Below are 20,537 nucleotides of genomic sequence, written 5' to 3'. Positions count from 1 at the left end.
GTCTTCTGGAGACAATGGGGCACATTTACTTACCCGGTCACCTTCTTCGTCCCGGTGCATGTAAGTGCTGATCTTGCGACACAAATTCTTTTTTAAATTCTGCGTTTTTTCCCGACTCCGTCGGGTTGTCCGATGGTCACGCCCCCTGATTTCTGTTGCGTGAAAGCCGGCGCCGATGCGACACAATCCGATCGCATGCACCAAAATCCAGGTGCAATTATGCGCAAATCGGAAATATGTGGCGTTCGGACCCTATACTATGTATAGTCTTGGGCAAACGGCCACTGTAGTGTAGTGGGAATTTTTTTTATTATATTGGGAAATGTGAATGTATTTTTATAAATATTTGTGTATGTGTGTTTTTACTTTATATTTCCCCCATGGTCATAATAGGTCCCTGGGGATTATTTTCACTTTTTTTTTTAAGTTTCCCCCCCGTAACTGGCATCTATAAGAGTCTCAGTTACAGAGGGAAATGACCACTTGTCACTTGCCACTTGTAACAGCAGCTCTATTTAACTCTTTAGACCCCGTCGATCACGTGACTGCCGAGTCTATAGAGATGGTATCAGCGCCAGCTCTGCTCCTCCGTGCATCACGCTACTTCATCACGATGCTTTGAGGAGTAAAGAAGGTAGAAGCGGTAATAAAAAGACCAGGGGCGCACCTGCCATGAGGCGAGTTGAGACTCTCGCCTCAGGCGGCGCACCACCTGCTGGACAAGGGGGCGGCGTTGTGTGCCCGCCCGCTCGCTTGTGCTTCCGTCTGCCCGCCATGCTGATGCCTATGCCGCTGCCCAGGCTGACAGACCTCCCTCCATGCCGGGTGGCGCATTTTCTTTCCCGCCGCACACATCCCCCTGTCAAAAGTGCAGCGCCACCTGTCCGCTCCAGGCATACCCCCTCGGCTCCCTCTCCTCTCCGGTCGGCTCGGCTCACTCTCCGCACGGCTCCCTCTCCGCTTCGCTCCATCTCCTTTCCGCTCTGCGCCCTGTCCGCTCCCTCTCCTCTCCGCTCGACTCCCTCTCCGCTCCCTCTGTCGCCCCCCCCCCGCTCTCCCCGCTCCCTCTCCAACCCCCCCCCCCCTTCGCTCCAGGTGCCCACCCCAAGTGCAGGACAAGGCAGAAGCTTCCTAAAAGAAAAGATAGTAAGTTTATCTGTATATGTATGTGTTTGTGTATATGGATGTGATGTGTACATGTATATGGATGTGATGTGTACGTGTATATGTATATGGATATGATCTGTATATGTATGTGATGTGTGTATGTATATATGTATGTGATGTGTGTATGTATATATGGATGTGATGTGTGTATGTATATATGGATGTGATGTGTGTATGTGTATATGGATGTGATGTGTGTATATGTATATGATGTGTGTATATGTATATGATGTGTGTATGTGTATATGGATGTGATGTGTGTATGTGTATATGGATGTGATGTGTGTATGTGTATATGGATGTGATGTGTGTATGTGTATATGGATGTGATGTGTGTATGTGTATATGGATGTGATGTGTGTATATGTATATGGATGGTACACTGTATGCATTTTATACTACATGGCAGCATGCTGTATGTATTTTATACTACATTCCGATATGCTGTATGTATTGTATACTACATGGCGGCACACTGTATGCATTTTATACTACATGGTGGTACACTGTATGCATTTTATTCTACATGGCGATATACTGTATGCATTTTATACTACATGGCGGTATGCTATATGCATTTTATACTACATGGCGATATGCTATATGCATTTTATACTACACGGTGATATGCTGTATGCATTTTATACTACATGGGGGGACGCTGTATGTATTTTATACTACATGGGGGGATGCTGTATGCATTTTATACTATATTGTGATATGCTGTATGCATTTTATACTATGTGGCATGCTGTATGCATTTTAGACTAAATGGTGGTACGCTGTATGCATTTTATACTACATGGCGGTACACTGTATGCATTTTGCATTGCTTTATTTTCACATCAAACCAATATGATGGATCTGGTCCTGACACTCCCTGATATATTACATATATGGGCGGGGGGGAGGGCGTCTCTCTATAGCTCGCCTCAGGCAGCAGACAGGCTTGGTACACCCCTGCCTAAGACACAACTACAGAGAAACATATTGGGTGACTTATACACGCGGCATATTTCATAGTCGCACCCCCTGACCGTGTCTGCCCTGAGGCGGGAAGTTCTACCAGTCACTATGGGGGTAATTTATCATTGGGCGGCCCTTTAATAAATGTTCTTATTTTCTGTCTGGGATTTTTCTGCAGTTCTATGGTTACACCAGATTAATGAAGAGGTGTATAGAGTCCTGTGAGACTTTTTACCAGTGAGAAAAACCCAATGCAACTACTTTGAGACTTTTTTTACCCCATAAAAGTGCAGGCAATGCTAATAGCCCCCTATGAGTCTATCCTACGTGACCATGGCTCTGACAGACGGGAGCTCGGCCAGAGGAATGCCGTGATGTAACCGGTCTCTATGGCAGTACATGACGTATCAGGGAGGCAGAAGCGGCCGCGCTGGTGGAACACTGCTGAGGAGAACGGAGCTGGGGCGGGGCGACGGGGATCCCGCGGGCAGCCAATCAGTGCGCAGGACACAGAGCGTCACGGCTCAGGCAGTGGAACCCGGGGAGAGAGAACGAGCGTTCTGGAAGTCGGTGGCAGATCCTCCCGACACACGCCCTGCGCCCGCTCCTGTAGTGCCCGCTAGGGCGGCCATGGCACCCGTCCTGTGTCCGCCTCTGTGCTAATAATGCTGAAGATGAAGCTGCCCCACAGGAAGAGCCATCAGAGCGCCTCGGATGAGGACGACGAGGGAGAACGCTTCGGGATGTGTTCACGTCCCTGCAAGCTCCGCGACTGCCCAGCGGCCGCCACTGGTGTCCCAGGGCCGGGCTCCCTGCAGCGGGAGGCTGTGTACGAGTGGTTCGTCCGGACGCTGAGCCCGGCGCACAGGCTGGAGTTCGCCTGCGGATTACTGGACTTGTGTAACCCGCTGGAGCTGCGCTTCCTGGGCTCCTGCCTGGAGGACCTGGCCCGTAAGGACTGCCACTATCTGCGGGACTACGAGAGCAGAGCCAACAGCCTGGCCGCGGAGCTGCCCGCCGACCTCGGGGACGCCGCCGTCCGCTCCAAGCTCATCGTGTACCTGGCGCTGCTCGGCTCCGAGAACAGGGACGTAGCCGGGCGCCTGTTCCGCCTGCTGCTGCCGGCCATGGACCCGGAGCGGCTGCTGGGGGGCTGGGAGCAGGACAAGGAGGAGGAGCTGCTGCTTCTCCTGACCATGGCGTCGCTTCACCCGGCCTTCTCCTTCCATCAGCGGGTCACCATGCGGGAGCGCCTGGAGCAGCTGCGGGAGGCCCTGGCCACTACGAGCCGCGCGGAGGTAAGTCACCGGCCACATGTGCGGGAACCTGGGCAGCATTTCCTGCCACCTGTAACCTTGACACTAGCTGCAGCTGGAGGTAGGAAAATGGCTGCTGCCCTCTGTCAGTGCCTGGGAGACCAGGATGACACTGATCTCTCTAGTGTCACCCCACACATAGCAGGGACCTCATCATTGCTGCTGGTAAAGTGGCTGATGGGTTTGGTGGATACACGTGTGTGGCAGGAGGCTGTGGACGTGCTTTTAGGTCTGGAGCTAGATGTAAGGTAGTTCTGTCACCAGCATGGATGGGGGCTGTACCATGCACAGTCATGGAGATCAGCTGTAGCGACAGTGCCCTGCTGTGCTGCATTTCTCTGCAGCTCCATGGGTAGGTCATCTGCTTTAGCCAGGTCATCTTTACTCAAACTGAGGTTGGGTAATGCATCACTTTGCATTAGTCTCTTCAAGACTTACCCTTTCTGCACACAAACATGTATGCAAACAGGGGCTGCCACCAATTGTGGACATTAACCCTTTAAAGGACATCTACCACCAGGATGATGGGTTGTACATCAAGCACACTGACATACTAGTGTGTGCCCTCTCTGGACGGATATGTGCTTCTTATGCCCTTGTTTTTACAAATAAAAAAAGCTTTTAAAATGATGTATTCGAGTCTGAGGGTCTCTGGGCTCCATAGGTGTTAGTGGAGCCTGGAGCCCCTCAGGTTCATTTAAATGCCATCTGCAAACCAAGGATCTTGGCGTGGATTGTTGCAATATATGGTATGTACGTTCACACACTCTAGAATTTTAAATTGTCCCATCTTCCTTGGAAATGATATACAAATAAAATCCTAAGCATGCTGGGTATCCCCATGTCTATTAAAATTTGTAAAGGATTATGCCCTTGTGGTGAACCCCAGAAGATAAATAGCACCTAAATATCAGAATCCCCACTTTTTTGCTATTCACAAAAGACAAACTTGAGTAAAAATGATTAAAATGTCCTACAGTCCCCAAAATGGTAGCAAAGAAATACTTGTTTATATAAGTCCAACTTGTATATTGTGGAGGTTCCCACTTCACCTAGAATTGCACATGTACAGTCCCCAAAATGATGGCAATGAAAAAGACGTTTATATTAGGCAAAGTGCAACTCGTATACTTAAAAATGTATCATGAATCTCTCTAAACTTGTATCATTGATATGAAAGTTCCCCACTTCTGCACAAATAGCACACGCATTACACTGACACTTCATCTACAACAATATCCAAGATATACTGCAATAACTTAACTCAAAATAAAATGGAACCTATATAAATTTGGTATCAGCCTTAAGAATAAAGGTGAGGTGTCAAACTGTAGAAATCATAAACATGTTTGGTATTGCCGCATCTGAAAATGTCCAATCTATTAAAATATAATAACTGTTATTACTGGTGTTCAACCCCTTAATGGAAAACAACGCCCAAAGTCGAAAATGCCACTAATAGTGACCAAAAGGCCGTATAGTACTCAAAATGGTAGCATCAAAAGTTGCAAAAAATGACTCCTCACACAGCTCTGTACACTGAAGTATGAAAAAGTTAGTTTTGCCACGTTCTGGCTTTAATAACTTTTTTTTTTTATGCAGGAAGTTATAATGTTTTCAAAATTTTAAAAAACATTAATGGAAACCTACCAGTTAGAATGGCAGGGGTAAGCAGTAAGTACCGAGCACCAGCTCAGGGTGAGCTGGGGCCGGTACTTACTTTCGTTAGTGTTATTAACCGCTGTATCGCGGTTTTAACACTTTTTAAACTTTAGAGCAGAAGAGGCTTCGGTCGCGCGCAACATCTCCGCTATTTCCTATGGAGGCGCGCGCACGATCGTGCGCACGCAGTGCCGAAGCCTCTTCTGCTTTTTAAAAAGTGTTAAAACCGCGATACAGCGGTTAATAACACTAACGAAAGTAAGTACCGGCCCCAGCTCACCCTGAGCTGGTGCTCGGTACTTACAGCTTACCCCTACCATTCTAACTGGTAGGTTTCCTTTAAACCTTATAAATTTGGTATCTTACTGATTTAAGACTCAAAGAATAAAGTTGAAATATCATTTGGGAGCACAGTAAAAGGTGAAAAATTCAAGCCTGCAAGAATATGGCGCAATTGCGTTTTTAACAAATTTCACTGCATTTGGATTTTCTTTTTTCCCGCTTCCAAGTATAGGCCGTCCTCGGGTTACATACAAGATAGGGTCTGTAGGTTTGTTCTTAACCCCTTAAGGACGCAGCCATTTTACAGCTTAAGGCTCAGCCCGATTTTTTGGATTCTGACTTGCTTCGCTTTATATGGTTATAACTTTTGAACACTGTTACTTATCAAAACGATTCTGAGATTGTTTTTTCCCCACATGTTGTACTTCATTTTAGTGGTAAATTTTGGCAGATAAGTTTTGCGTTTATTTACAAAAAAAAGAAAATATGATAAATTTTTTGAAAAATTTGCCATTTTCGAAATTCTAAATCATTGCGTTTTCAGGCAGATAGATTTACCACCTAAATAAGTTGCTGAATAACATTTCCCATTTGTCTACTTTACATTTTCATAATTTCTGAAATGTCTGGATAATTTATTTTGATGTCACGCGGCTTACAAATAGAATATCGCTTTTCCGGATTTTCAGAATTGACTATTTTGGGGATAAATACAGTTTTGAATGAAATTTTACATATTTAGCATCAAAACCCCCTATATAATCTACCCATTTTCAAATCTGCACCCCTCAAGCTATCAGAAACAGCTTTTACGAAGATTGTTAACCCCTTGAGATCTTCATAGTAATTGAATCAAAATGGAGGTGAAATTTAGAATGGTCATACTGTTCCCTTATACGTTCATTTAGCACTAAAATTTACACATTTCCAAAATATAAAAAGAGAAAACCCACCATACAATTTGTTCTGCAATTTCTCCTGAGTACAAAGACCCCCCACATGTGGCTGTGACTTGTTTTATGGGCGCACAGCGAGACGCAGAAGGGAAGGAGGGCGCTGCAGCTGCCAGGATTTTAGTTTCCTCATTGGCCCCTTTTGAAGGCTATAAAATTTTCGCTTTTTCGTTATTGGGGCCATGTGACGGCATTTTTTTTGCGGGATGAGATGCTTTTTCCATTGTTACCATTTTGGGGTTGGTATCACCTATTGTTGAAAATTTAGGAACTTTTTTTGAGGGCAGGAGTAGAAAAGCATCAATTCTGTACTGGATTTTTGACTTTTTTTTTTTTTGGTGTTCACCGTATAGACTAATAATCATGTTATCTTTATTCTATGGGTTGATACGATTACGGGGATACCAGACATGAATATATTTTCTTACGTTTTACTAAATTTGTCAAACAAAACCCTAATGTGGGGAAAAATCTATAATTTTTGTATTGCCATCTTCCAAGTGGCATAACTTTGTTACGTTTTTGGCTACGGAGCTGGTTGATGGCTTGTTTTTTGCGGGACATGTTGTACTTTGCACCAGTATCATGTCTGAGTACATACGGTTTTTTGGTCGCATTTTATAGCATTTTTTGTGGGATTGAAAAGGTAAAAATCATAATTTTTGGAGGGTTTATAACAGTTTTTTTTTACGGCGTTTATCGTGGGGGTTCAATAATGATTTACTTTTATTCTACGGGTTGTTACGGACGCGGTGATACTATATATGTGGGGTTTGTGTTATGATTTAGACTTTTTTTTTGAGTTATATGTCTCTTTATATGTTTTGGGGGTTTGGGGCATTTTTAGTGATTTATGACTTTATTTTTTTATTGAATAACTTTTTTTTTTACTTTTTCACTTTTATACCATGGGACATGAAGAAGCAATCTTCTGATTGCTTCTTCATGATAATATTCTGCAATACTCATGTATTGCAGAGTATTATCAGTGTCAGCCTATGCACTTGCATAGGCTGGCACTTTGCCAGTAAGATGACGTCACAGACGCCATCTTACTGGCAATTCTTGCTAGTAACTCTGGGGTCCAGATCGGACCCCAGAGTTACTATAGCAACGATCGGCGCCCCCCGAAAACGGTTCGGGGGGGCCGATCGTGGGGGAAAGACCCCCCAGATACTTGTTAGATGCCGCGGTCGCGCTGACCGCGGCATCTAAAGGGTTAAGCACCCGCGATCGGAGACAACTCCGATCGCGGGTGTTACACTGGGGTGCCGGCTATCAGTTACAGCCGGCACCCCGTGTTTCCCGATGCCGGTTCGGCTCTGATCCAGAGCCGAGCCGGCATAAGCGCCGTGGCGGATATATCCGCCACTGAGCGCTAAGTCACTGCGCTCCGTGGCGGATATATCCGCCGCGGAGCGTGAAGGGGTTAAGTTGAATTTGTATGTAAGACAGAACTGTATATTTTATCATTGTAACCCCAGCCAGAACTTTTTTGGTCTCTGTGACGATTGGATCTTAAAAATGTTGGGTTGTCATAAGAATCAGGATTAACACTAAAGCTTCATTACAGACACCTGTGATAACTGTTACAGCTGTTTATTGTGGCCTAGGACTAAAGTACAATAAATTACCAAAATCCAGAGGTCCGTTTGTAACTAGGGGTCGTATGTAAATAAGGTGTTCTTAAGTAGGGGAACACCTGTACACGGCATAGAATATTAAGTACTGTCGCTATGAATTGCAATTTGTTATGCAGAAAACAAGGGAAATAATGAAAAATTTATAGATTTTTGAAGGTGGTGAGCAAAAGATGGAAATACAAACGGAAAAGAGCCAAGTCGTTAAGGGGTTCATCTGCCCCTGGTACACGGAATGGAATTTTAAATACTGTCACTAGGAAGTACAATTTGTTACACAGAAAACAAGCCCTCAAACAGCTCTGTACATGGAAAAATTAAAAAAGGATTGATTTTTGAACGTTGAAGTTAAGAAAGGAAACACAAAAACAAAGGCATTGGTGGCAAAAAGTTAATAGTGGGGAAGAAGGTAAAGGTAAACTTTCATTGGACTTTTCTTTTTATTGGAAAAGTCCAGTTTTATTATAATTCTCTATGGGGACACGGGGGGGGGGGGGCAGAAAAAGGGCTACTGATGACTGTTTCCGTTTAAAAGTATGTTAAAGGGGTATTCCCTCAAAGACATGTTTCTTAAATGTACACAGGATAACAAAATAACAGGCTGATAGACTGTCTCCCCCCTCTGCATCCATAGCTCTTTCCCCTCCTTCTGCCTGATGTAATCTCCCTGCAGCACATGAAATTCCTTTACACAGTGGGAGGGGAAAGATCTGCACAGTGTAACAGCCTGTGAATCTTTAGCACTGAGGGGCTTTGGAAACCGCCATAGCAGACTTTTAATTTTAGAAGGAAGATTCCTACATAATTTTTTCTTTATGCATTACATTGTGGTCTGTGATCCTTGCTCTGGCAGGATTTCAGGGGCCAACCAATGTGCTGAGGACTAGACTCTAGTGATATATGATGTCAGTAGTCCCTGCTCTCCTGACACTGTAATCAGATTCTGATGCAAATTACAGTTTCATGAGATTATAGAAATGTAATCTACACTGGATTGTTTACTTGCTGAACTTGATTTGGCAAATTAAATGAAAATATGCAGCCTGTTATTATCTGCTGTGGATCCACATAGTGGAACAGAAAATTCTCTGCATTAGGCTGCATTCGGACGAACGTGTGCCTGCCGTACTGTAGCATGGCGATCACATGGCACCCGGGAGAGGAGGATGAGGAGCGGGGCTGCTCACCCCCGCCCCTCTCCATAGAGGAACATGGGGCACGACGCCGTATTTAGGGGAAATATAGGACATGTCCTATCTTTTCCCCCGGTACAGAACGGTACGGTGCCGCATGTGTGCTGCACCATACTGCTGTATACGGCGCTGTGCGCCAATTGCTGACCTATGGGGTACATATATCCAAAGTATATATGTCTGCCATATATCCGAAGTATAAACGGCGGCCGTATATACGTCCCCCAATGGCCATTTGAATACAGCCTTAGTCTTTACACTAATTCATTGGGACAATATGCATTTTATATAGGTTAAGTAACTTTTTATCATTGTCCTTTCTGATCCTTTCATAAACTATTTCTAGTTTGCTGAGGGCCATAGAGGCGCCTTCATCTTCTTTATGAAGGTAAATGCTCAGAATAGATGCTAGGCTGTGATGGCTCATCAGGTCTTCACATGCCATGGTGCTATTTTCACCTTCCGTAGACATGAATGTGTAGCTTTCTTTTAGCCCTGGTAAATAACATCTGCAGCTGACTGTGCGGTCACCCAGTGCCAGAATCCTCCTGCACTCCAGCTGTCTTCCAGCACAGGGAATCCTCCTGTGGCATAAGTGCACACAACTCAGAGAAACATACTGTTGCTATTGGACCTGACAATGATGCATTCTTTCCGCTTTATGGTGTAGAATAAAAATTCTTGGATGCCTGCAGATAGATGTTTATATATTTATTTTTGGAGAAGCGTGGTGTATATATATATGTGTGTACGTTTCCCTCTATATATAATATATATAGTGTTTCCAGTGTTTCTCCAAAAGTAATGCTGTCTTATATTAATTTTTGCGCCTAAAGAGGCACTAGGTCTTATTTTTCCATGAACAAGAATTACCATTGCTGATTGAAAAATTAACTTCTCTAACCTCCTTAACTTTCCAAACTGTTGTATAGCATTTGAAGCACAAAAGTCAGTGATATCTTCTATTGTGTCCTTGGGACACACAAACTAACAGGAAAAACTTATGTACAGCGTGACAGTTAAAGGGGTATTCCCATCTGGGCATTTACATTTAATTAAATTCATTTGCCCTATGTAAACATTTCTTCAATTGGATGTTATTAAAAAATGTTCCTGTGTGAAGATAATTTCTCATAAATGTAGTTATTCTGTCCCTTAGAAACGAGATAGCTTCCTCGGATACGACCACGTCATATTCTGACAGCGGTGGCCAGACTTGCACTATAGAGTCCTGCCGGACCACCAGGATTCAGCGGTCATTACCACAGGGCGGCTGTAGGACATGTAGTAACTCCCGGACATTTTATATGCAATAACCTTTTGTTTCTTTGTGCACTCAATCTATCAGACGTGGCCGTATCTGAGGAAGCTATCTCGTTTCTAAGTGACAACATGGTTACATTTATGAGAAATTATCTTCACACAGGAACATTTTTTTTAATAACATCCAATTGAAGAAATGTTTATATATGGCAGATTAATGAAACTGAATGTGAGTGCCCAGATGAGAATACCCCTTTAAAGGTGATCTCTCACTGCCCATTCTAATGTGCTGCTCTTGTATGGATCACCAAACTAGTGCTAGAGCACATTACGGCACAGTCCTGAGTCTGTCCACATTTGTCAGACTACTGTACTATTGACTGAGACCAAGTGCCCAAACTAACACCAAAACCCACTCACTTATCACATGCTAACATGTAACTTGTTGCTCTCACCTCTGTCACAGCTTTCAAACTTATTAGCATCCTGAGGACACCAATACAGTAGCTTGAGAAGAAGAATCGCAGGGGCTTGGAAAAGAAGCTGCAATGATAGTCAGCACCTCCTTACTCCTCCTGTATTCCCAGGCATCTGAGGATTAGCCAAAATAGCGCAGGACTCTTGATTCTTTCTGGCAAATTCTGTGCTGAGGGTCACAGCCTAAGTGCCCAAAGAGAGTACTCAGAGTGCCACCCCTTGCACCCTTGCCATAGGTTCGCTACCACTGACCTAGATTTTTTTTTATTTTTATTTTTTAAAAAAGGTTATTTATGCATTTATAAATAAAGAACTACAGGCGGTCCCCTACTTAAGAACACGTGACTTACAGACGACCCCTAGTTACAAATGGACCCCTGGTAATTTACTGTACTTTAGCCCTAGGCTATAATAAACAGCTATAACTGTCATCACTGGTGTCTGCACTGAAGCTTTAGTGTTAATCCTGGTTCTTATGACAACCCAACATTTTTAAAATCCAATTGTCACAGAGACTAAAAAAAATTGTGTCTGGGGTTACTATTATAAAATATACAGTTCCAACTTGCATACAAATTCAACTTAAGAACAAACCTACGCATCTACAAGCCTTAAAATATATATATATATATATATTATATATATATTTTTTTTTTACCATCAGTTTACCCTTTCCTGGTAATGATTTTAGACAGCAGTTTTCCCTATTTCTTACAATGGCTAATTTTCTTTTTCCTCAAAAAGTAACTCTATTACATATGCTAATGAGCTCCACCGCAAAATAATTTATTCACGCTCTTGTTCCAGTGGCACTGCCTACGGGCAACTATGAGTAGGTAATGTCACCCGCTCTTGCTTGAAAACTCCTTTGCATGTTTCACAAAAGTGATAGTTGTATACTTTTATATATTTTTTTTTTTCACTGGAGCCTACCTTAACCGCTTTCCAATAGGGGATATAATATTACCGGGTAGTGAGGTAACTTCCCATGCCGTACTATTATGTCCAACGGAGCCGATGCCAGAAGCTTTGGGTGTTGGCTGTGTATTACACTGTAGACAGCTTCCGATAAGGGACTTCTGATGTGGATTGGACCTCCACCACCTCTCACTGCAACGTTTACTAAAAACAATTATGGTTTTTTAAAATAAAAATAGTGAAATTTCCCTAAACACCAACATTTCCCATACACTTCTAATTCTGGGATGCAGCTGCCGCCAAAATAATCGTTAAAGGAACCTACCACCATGAATCTACCTATAAAGGTAGATCGGGTGGTAGGTCATCTGTTGGACGTGAGGATAGCCCTTTTAACCCCTTTTTGCCCTTTTTAGTTTTTTCACTTCCATTTTTCACTCACCATCTATAACTTTTTTTTATTTTTACAGATAGAGCTCTGTGATGGCTTATGTTTTGCATAACAAATTTCACTTCCTAGTGACAGTATTTAATATTCCATGTCATGTACTGGGAAGCGGGGAAAAAACGCATTTACTACGTTTACTTGTGGGCTTGGTTTTCACAGCTTTCACTGTGCGCCACAAATAACATGTCTACTTTATTCTTTGGGTCGGTGCAATCGTGGGAATATGAAATTTGTGTAGGTTTTATGTTTTCATACATTTACAAAAATTCAAACCTCCTGTACAAATTTATTTTTCATTTTACCATTTTCTGGCGTATAACTTTTTCATACTTTGGTGTACAGAGCTGTGGGTGGTGTCATTTTTTGCGACTTTTGATGGCGTTTTCATTTTTTTCATTTTAGGACTGTGCAACCTTTTGATCACTTTATATTTGTTATATATATATATATATATCTTTCAAAATGGCAAAAAATTGCCATTTTCGACTTTGGGCGCTAATTTCCATTACAAGGTAAAACACTGTGAAAAACCGTTAGTATTTTTGGATTGATCGGGCATCTTTGGACGCGGCGATACCTAATGTGTTTTTGATTTTTACTGTTTATTAATATTTATATCAGTTCTAGGGAAAGGGGATGATTTGAATTTTGAGGTTTTTTTAACTTTTTATTTTTACTTTTACTATTTTTCAGACTCCCTAGGCTACACCCTAGATCAGTGATGGTTAACCTATGGCACTGGTGCCAGAGGTGGCACTCGGAGTCCTTTCTGTGGGCACTCAGGCCATCACCAGAGATGACTCCAGGTATCTTCCTGCAGTCCCATACAGCCCAGGACTTGCTGTGCACAGAGCTATTTTAAAGTGACAGCTCTACCTGGGACTATTTTCTGCTTTATTGGTGTCCTCGGGGTGTTGGTATCAATGAAAACTGTGACAGCGAAGGGTGTATAAATCACAAATTAAATTTCTGTGTTGGCACTTTGCGATAAATAAGCGGGTCTCCGTTGTAGTTTGGGCACTCGGTCTCTAAAAGGTTCGCCATCACTGCTCTAGGTTGTCTGATCGATCCTATCATATACTACCGTACTACAGTATGGCAGTATATGGGGATTTTCCTCATTCATTACAATGTGCTGATAGAATGGGTTAAAACGGGAAGACCCGAGGCTGTCATGGCTACGGATCGTCGCTCCCCTATGACGTCACGGGGGGGGGTGACGATCCGCCAATGCGTCGCCATGTTTTTGAAGCCGCCGGCGGCAATCGGTGGGAGTGCACCCGTAATGTGCAGCAAAGACTTACCAGCTAAGGAGAAGGCTCGGCCCGCGAGCCCTCTCCAGGCACCGGGACCCGGCTTGCGCCGTACTAGTATGGCGTGTCGGGAAGGGGTTAAGGGCTAATCCTCACCTCCCCGCAATCTTTTTATAACTTTTATTTCCATATTATGCAGATTTTCTAAAGAGGCTACTGGGGTGTGGAGTAGCCGGAGCTGAGGCTACACTGCGCGGCTACTCCACGCACCAGTAGCTTCTTTGATCCTCCTACCAGATATCTTCGGCACGCAGCTATGATGAGCAGATCGCCCTCGTTCGCGAAGCCTGCTTCGGAACAGTGACCATGCAGTCTTGGGCCTGCTGTCTTGCACATGCGCAGACGGCAGGCTTGGCGGACGAGGGAGCTGCACGCCAAAGATATATGGTAGGAGGATCAAAGAGGCTACTGGTAGCCTATTTAGGGAAATAAAAGTTCTAAAAAGATTGCGGGGACGTGAGGATAGCAATAGATGCACCTACCACCCGATCTACCTTTATAGGCAAGTCTGTGGTGGTAGGTTTCCTTTTAATAAAACGTTATGCAAATTAGTTTGAGGCTACTGGGGCGTGTAGTAACCTCACGGAGCTCTGGGGCTAAAGGCTACTTCACGCCCCAGTAGCCACCTCATACCTGCCTCTACACTTAATATATCTTTCATGTTGCTCGTCTCCGGGATCAATAGAGCTACTGTACAAGCGCAGTAGCTCCTGCCCCTCTCCCGGAGACACACCTGCTGTTCGTTAGCACTGCGCATGCTGCATGTGAGCAACATTGCTTTTGGCCCAAAAATTAAACATTCTCATTAAATGATGAAAAAGTGTAATACCGAAGTTCTCCTGAGTTTGTTGGTATCCCATTTATGTTGGTAAACTGCTGTATGGGCATAAAACAGCGGGCATAAAATGGAAGGAGTGCCATTCAATGCAGATTTAAATTGTCACATTGTAAAGGCTCGACCACGGCATGTAAAGGTTTTATACCTGCTATCGGAGACAGTGTTATTCCGTACGGAATAGAAGTAGCCTCCTACAGTGATGTACTATTACATCCAGGCGTGCGTAGGGGTTACATTTTCCCATTTTGCTTTCTGTGCCAGATCCTCAGTTATTTACATCTCTGCTGGGTGTCCTGGACAAGTTAGTGATGTATCCTTATATATGCTGCACGCAATACCCCCAATACTTCACATGGGAACAAAACAAATTACTCCTCACACTAGCCTTGTTCACATCCTAATAACAGTCCTTTTGAGTGGTGGTATTTTGGGCAGCTGCTAAAATCGCTAAATGCAGCGCTAAACATAGGCTGACTCTTGATGACCTCTTTTACTCTTGTCCAGCAGTTTTGAAGCCATTAATACCTCCAAAGCAAAGCAGTTCCGGTCTTGTGTTCAAACTGCACAGGTCAACATAAAAGTGCTCCCTAATATCTGTTCATCTCCTCCTGCTCTATATTTTTAGGAGCAGTCATCATATCACGAGCAGCATAAGAGCTGGAGGAGCCAAGTGCAGATATTCATTAATCCCGACTAATGGAACTGCCTGTATGACTATCACATAGAAATTGCTGACATTTAAATGACAGACATAATATTTTCCTGCAAGGCTACATACAGTGGTTTTCAAAAGCTGTCATTTTTAAAATCTGTATAGCATAGGCCAGTGATGGCGAACCTTTTAGTGACCGAGTGCCCAAACTACAACCAAGACCCACTTATTTATCGCAAAGTGCCAACACAGAAATTTAATTTGTGTTTTATACCCCTTGCTGTCACATCTTATATTCATAATGACACCCTGAGGAAACCAATAAAGCAAAAAATAAAAGAAATTTGGATGATCATTGCAGCTTCTGTCCAGGATCCCATAAACAAGAAGAATTGTCAGGGCAGGAGCTACAAAGATAATCCAGATCTGTCCACACCTTCCCACTCCTCCAGTAGTACCAGATAGAGCTGTCACTTTAAAATAGCTCTGTGCACAGTAAGTCCTGGGCTGTCTGGGACTGCAGGAATATACCTGGAGTCCTCTCTGGTGAGTGCCCACAGAAAGGGCTCCAAGTGCCACCTCTGGCACCAGTGCCATAGGTACGCCACCACTGGCATAGGCTATTGCATCTGTCACCAGATAAAAATTACATGTCAGGTCCACTTTAACCCGATAGCGCAAAAAGAAGTACCTGTACATCTTGTTGCGCATGGGGGAGTATGAAGCGGGCTCACGGGCTGTTTCCTCTTCATTCTCACCTGGTGTTTACTTCACAATGAAGCAAATACTCGTCGCTAACGCCTACGATCAGTGCTAGCACAGATTGCGGGAGTAAACCCTTTGATTGTGTGAGCGCCACTATCTTGGCTCCGATCGTCGCTTCCCGTGACATTAACAGGGAACGGCGATCCGATTCCATGACGGCTTTGGGTTACACGAAGATGCAAAGCTATCATGTTTTAGGCTTTCTATTTCAATGTGCGATTTTCACATTGTAATAGAGTATGTCCACATATAGAGTACAGGCAGTCCCCGGGTTACATACAAGATAGGGTCTGTAGGTTTGTTCTTAAGTTGAGTTTGTATGTAAGTCGGAACTGTATATTTTATCATTGTAATCCCAGCCGGAACTTTTTTGGTCTCTGTGACAATTGGATTTTAAAAATGTTGTGTTGTCATAAGAATCAATATTAACAATAAATCTTCATTACAGACACATTTGATAACTGTTACAGCTGATTATTGTAGCCTGGGACTAAAGTACAATAAATTACCAATATCCAGAGGTCCGTTTGTAACTATGGGTCGTATGTAAGTCGAGTGTTCTTAAGTAGGGGACCGCCTGTATATCCCCATATACTGCCATACTCTAATATATCACCCCCCCCTTTCCCTAGAAGGCATATAAATAAACAGTCAAAATCATAAACACATTAGGTATCACCGCATCTGAAAATGCCCGATCTGTCAAAATATAATAACGTTTTTTCACTGCATTTAACCCTGTAATGGAAAATAGCGCCCAAAGTTGCAAATGGCACTTTTGAACAACACAAAAAATTTTATAAAAAGTGATCAAAACGTCATACAGTCCTAAAAATAGAAGCTTTGAAAATGTCATCAAAAGTCTTAAAAAAATGACATCACTCACAACTCTGTACACCTAAGTATGAAAAACTTATTATTGCCAGAAATCGGCAAAATGAAGAATTAGTTTTTGTACATGTATGAAAATATTATAAAACCCATACAAATATGGCATCTTCGTGATCGTACTGACGCAAAGAATGAAGTAACAACAAGGGGTGTAGCACAGCCAAATAATAACCGAGCCAATGCACAAATTGCAACATTAGAGCACCACAAGAAAAGAATGCATTCATAGGCACATTAAAGTGCAAAAGTTTATTATACAAAATTCATGACAATCAAAGACACACATTTAAAAACATTTATAATATACAATGTACATAAATTCATACAGTCACCCGGTTTGGCGAACTGTAAACCTCCCACTGTTAAACACTGCTTAACCATGGAATAAACAATCACCTAGTCAGTCGTGAAATGCTGAATACCCAAGGGTAAAAAAGGATCCCCAGACATATGAGCATATGGAGTAAATTGTTCCAACCTCAAATTCAATCCAAAAAATCTGTGATGCTGCAGAGTAGGCATGACAAAAGCAATAAAACGTGCAGAGGAAGGAGAAAAAGATATCTATATACAACCAGTATGACTCCGCTAGTGGACCGGCATACAGTCAGAGAGAGCCCAGATGGACAGGGGCGACAGGCTCCCCATGCGTTTCGTCGTATAAGAACGACTTCCTCAGGGGTATGTGAAAGAATGAAGTACAAATGTCATTTGGGGCGCATAGTGAAAGCCGTAAAATCCAAGCCCACAAGAATTGTCGCAAAGGCGGTTTTTCATCATTTTCACTGCATTCACAATTTTTTTCCTGCTTCTCAGTAAATGGCATAGAATATTAAATACCGTACATACTCGAGTATAAGCAGTGTTTTTCAGCACAGTGTTTGTGTTGAAAATTTCCCACTCGTCTTATACTCGGGTGTATAAAAAAAAATAAACTCCGTACTCACCATTCCGGCGGCCCAGGCAGCTCCTCTTCTATCTTCATGTGCGCAGTAGTTCCACAGCAGATCTGTTGTCAGCACCTCTTCTTTCTTCATGCCGGGTCCGCTACGGTTCCGTGCACGCTGCCCGGCCGGCGCACAACTATGTCAGCCGCTGCTGGCAGGCTAAATGCCACTGGGGGTTGGCAGGCTATATACTGGGGCTGTGACCAATGCATTTCCCACCCGCGGCTCATACTCGAGTCAATGTGTTTTTCCAATAATTTGTGTTAAAATTAGGGGTCTCTGCTTATACATACATACATCCATATACATACACAGCTCTTTACATGAAAAAATAAAAAAGTTTTATAAAACAATTTTGAACATGGGGAGTGAAAAATAAAGACACAAAAACGAAAAGGGGTCTGGTCCTTAAGGGGTTAAACTATCAGCCTCCTCAGGTTGGGTTAGGGAAATCCTTTGCCTATATAAAAATAAAAATCTCCTGTCATGTCAAAATGTCATATTTTGCCTGAGATGAGTCAAGTTTAGTGATTGCAGGGGTATTGTCACTTCTGATGCCCCTAACTTCTGTTCTTTAGTACCTAGAAATATGATTTTGGTAGCGTATTGAACTGCAGATAAACAGTAAAAAAAATATATAGTAATAGGATTTTTATTTGCAGCTGACATTTCCATCTCTATAACAGTCTGCATCTCTGCAGAACACAGAACGCCATTATAAAAGCATATTACCCTTACCTGACAGAACTAGTAATTTTATTACTCATTTGGTACCTTTTACATCAGAAAATAGGATTCTGTGTTGTTCTGGGAGGTTCTTTTGTGTATTTTATGAGCCCACAGTGAATGAAGCAAGTTGTTGTTCCAAAAATACAGCAAATCTTCGATTATGACGGCTACAGAGAGCATTTCATTCAGTGGTGGTGCATGGCAGCCAGGGTCCTGTTTGAACCCATGTTTTGTGCCATAAGACTGTAGTCATTACTTTGCAGCCATACCCCTTATGAAATTAAATACAAGCATGTGTAAAACACATAATTCACTGCGTAAAGTTTTATAGAATTCCCATAATCAATATAGAAATCAATGGAGGAAAGTAAAAACTAGAAAAATGTAACGCTGACAACATGTAAACTTTCTTTAGCTTACCTAAAAATAACCTATGTGATTTCTTTAGAAGTAACAAATGTCACTATTGCTGAGTAAACTTTTACCTTTTATTTTTTTTTTTAGGGTAACCTTCATGAGTATTTACCCAGCAGTGATGGCTGTGTCCTTGATGGCAGTATAGGTACTCAAAATGGAATTGGAGCAATTGTTCACAACCTTCAAAAAGAAGGTACGTGTCTTGGGATGTCTTTTACCCAGGATCCTGGTAGTTTCTGGTCTGTGTGCTTTGGTGTAGAAACTTTTTATAAAAGACTGATTACTGGCAGTATTTATAGTCCACACGGATCTATCCCAAATTCGGTCAAGTGCTTACAAAACAAAGGTTACCCATAAGCCTAGATTGCATTGCTGCCACTTCCATTCCTATAGCACAACCTCTAGACATGGCTTGAGGTACCAAAAGGAGGAATGTTTAATTCTTTGAGGCCTTAATGGTTTTATTTTGTACAGCATAGGTGTGACCAAAATAGATATTACCGATAAACAATACCTGTCTATGCTTTACTGTACAGTTCTGTAAAATGTTTGTATTAGGCGGCATGCACTTGCCGGCTGCAAGTAATGACCTTTGTGCCGTTGTTTGTGGCCTGTTTGAGTTGGTGCAGCTTATCCCCCTGATCTCCATAGGAAATGACAGCCGATGGAGCAACGAGGGAAGGAATGGGATCTCCCTAGTTTTTGTGGGGTGGTGAGGTACTGTGCCTTGCTGTACTGTGAACCAATAGAAGGCTATTAACCAAAGTTTGTGCTGCTTGGTCATAGCCTTAGCACACAGTGAGAAATTATTTTGTGAGATTATAAAACAGATTACTTTTTTTTTTTTTTCATCGAGAGTACAGATTACATTTCTGCAAGCAATGGTTATCAATCCACAGGCTTCTCTGCAGTCCTATTCACTTTGAACTTTTTATACAAGATGGCAGCTAGTGACTGGTTCAAGCTATTTTACTCTGTTCCCTTATAAAGAATGGTCTTATACGTCCTGTTTCCTCCCCATAGATTGAAAGCTCTTGTGAGCAGGGCCCTCAATCCTATTGTATCTTATTACTGCTATTACTCTGTCATGCCTTATTTTGTTTGGATATGAACCCCTTAATTTGTAAAGCTTGCAGAATATGATTTCACTATAGAAGACTTATATGGTATTAACATATAAGGCATGCATATGCCATCACTACATAAAGTGTCCTTAGTCCGTTATAACAGTTGATGTTCTGATTTGTTATATAGCTGTCCATATTGAGAGTATAAATGTGAAGTATGTACAAAGGAGGAGGGCTGACAAGAATTCGGGCTATACCTTTGAGGTAAGTGGATATTTTATTTTTGATTTCTAATTTGTGTGTAGTTTTACTGTAAAATAATGAAAACTTGAGTTGTATTTGTTTTCGAGACATGGCCACCTACACAACACAAAATATTGCAACAGAATTTGTGTTATGCAGATACTTTAGATTTTAAGGTGTTGGGGGATATGATGCTATATAAAGATTTATTTTTATTCTGGCTACTTGGCTGGTCTCCTCAAAAGTATTGGCATTTTTTCTCATGAGTATATTTTATTAAAAATGTCTTATGTGTATACAGGCAGTCCCCGGGTTATGTACAAGATGGGTTCTGTGGTTTTGTTCTTAAGTTGAATTTGTATGTAAGTCGGAACTTACTTTTAGAATTGA

General features: G+C 42.5%; 1 protein-coding gene across 3 annotated transcripts in view; it reads left to right on the top strand.

Annotated features, from left to right (window-relative positions):
• Positions 1–2,525: 2,525 nt before the first annotated feature.
• Positions 2,526–20,537, top strand: part of ZCCHC2 (zinc finger CCHC-type containing 2) — a 39,238-nt gene continuing 21,226 nt past the window's right edge. Inside the window, exons 1-3 of one of the 3 annotated variants that reach the window (XM_072152701.1) lie at positions 2,526–3,431; positions 18,925–19,030; positions 20,092–20,168. In XM_072152701.1, the coding sequence (XP_072008802.1) occupies positions 2,799–3,431; positions 18,925–19,030; positions 20,092–20,168 (816 nt within the window). In that variant the 5' untranslated portion in view covers positions 2,526–2,798. The remainder of the gene's footprint in view (positions 3,432–18,924; positions 19,031–20,091; positions 20,169–20,537) is intronic. The other 2 variants (XM_072152699.1, XM_072152700.1) reach the window with 2 other exon arrangements.

This window comes from Engystomops pustulosus, chromosome 5, assembly GCF_040894005.1.
Source record: "Engystomops pustulosus chromosome 5, aEngPut4.maternal, whole genome shotgun sequence".
NCBI lineage: Eukaryota > Metazoa > Chordata > Amphibia > Anura > Leptodactylidae > Engystomops > Engystomops pustulosus.
This window is presented reverse-complemented; position numbering and strand designations above follow the sequence as displayed.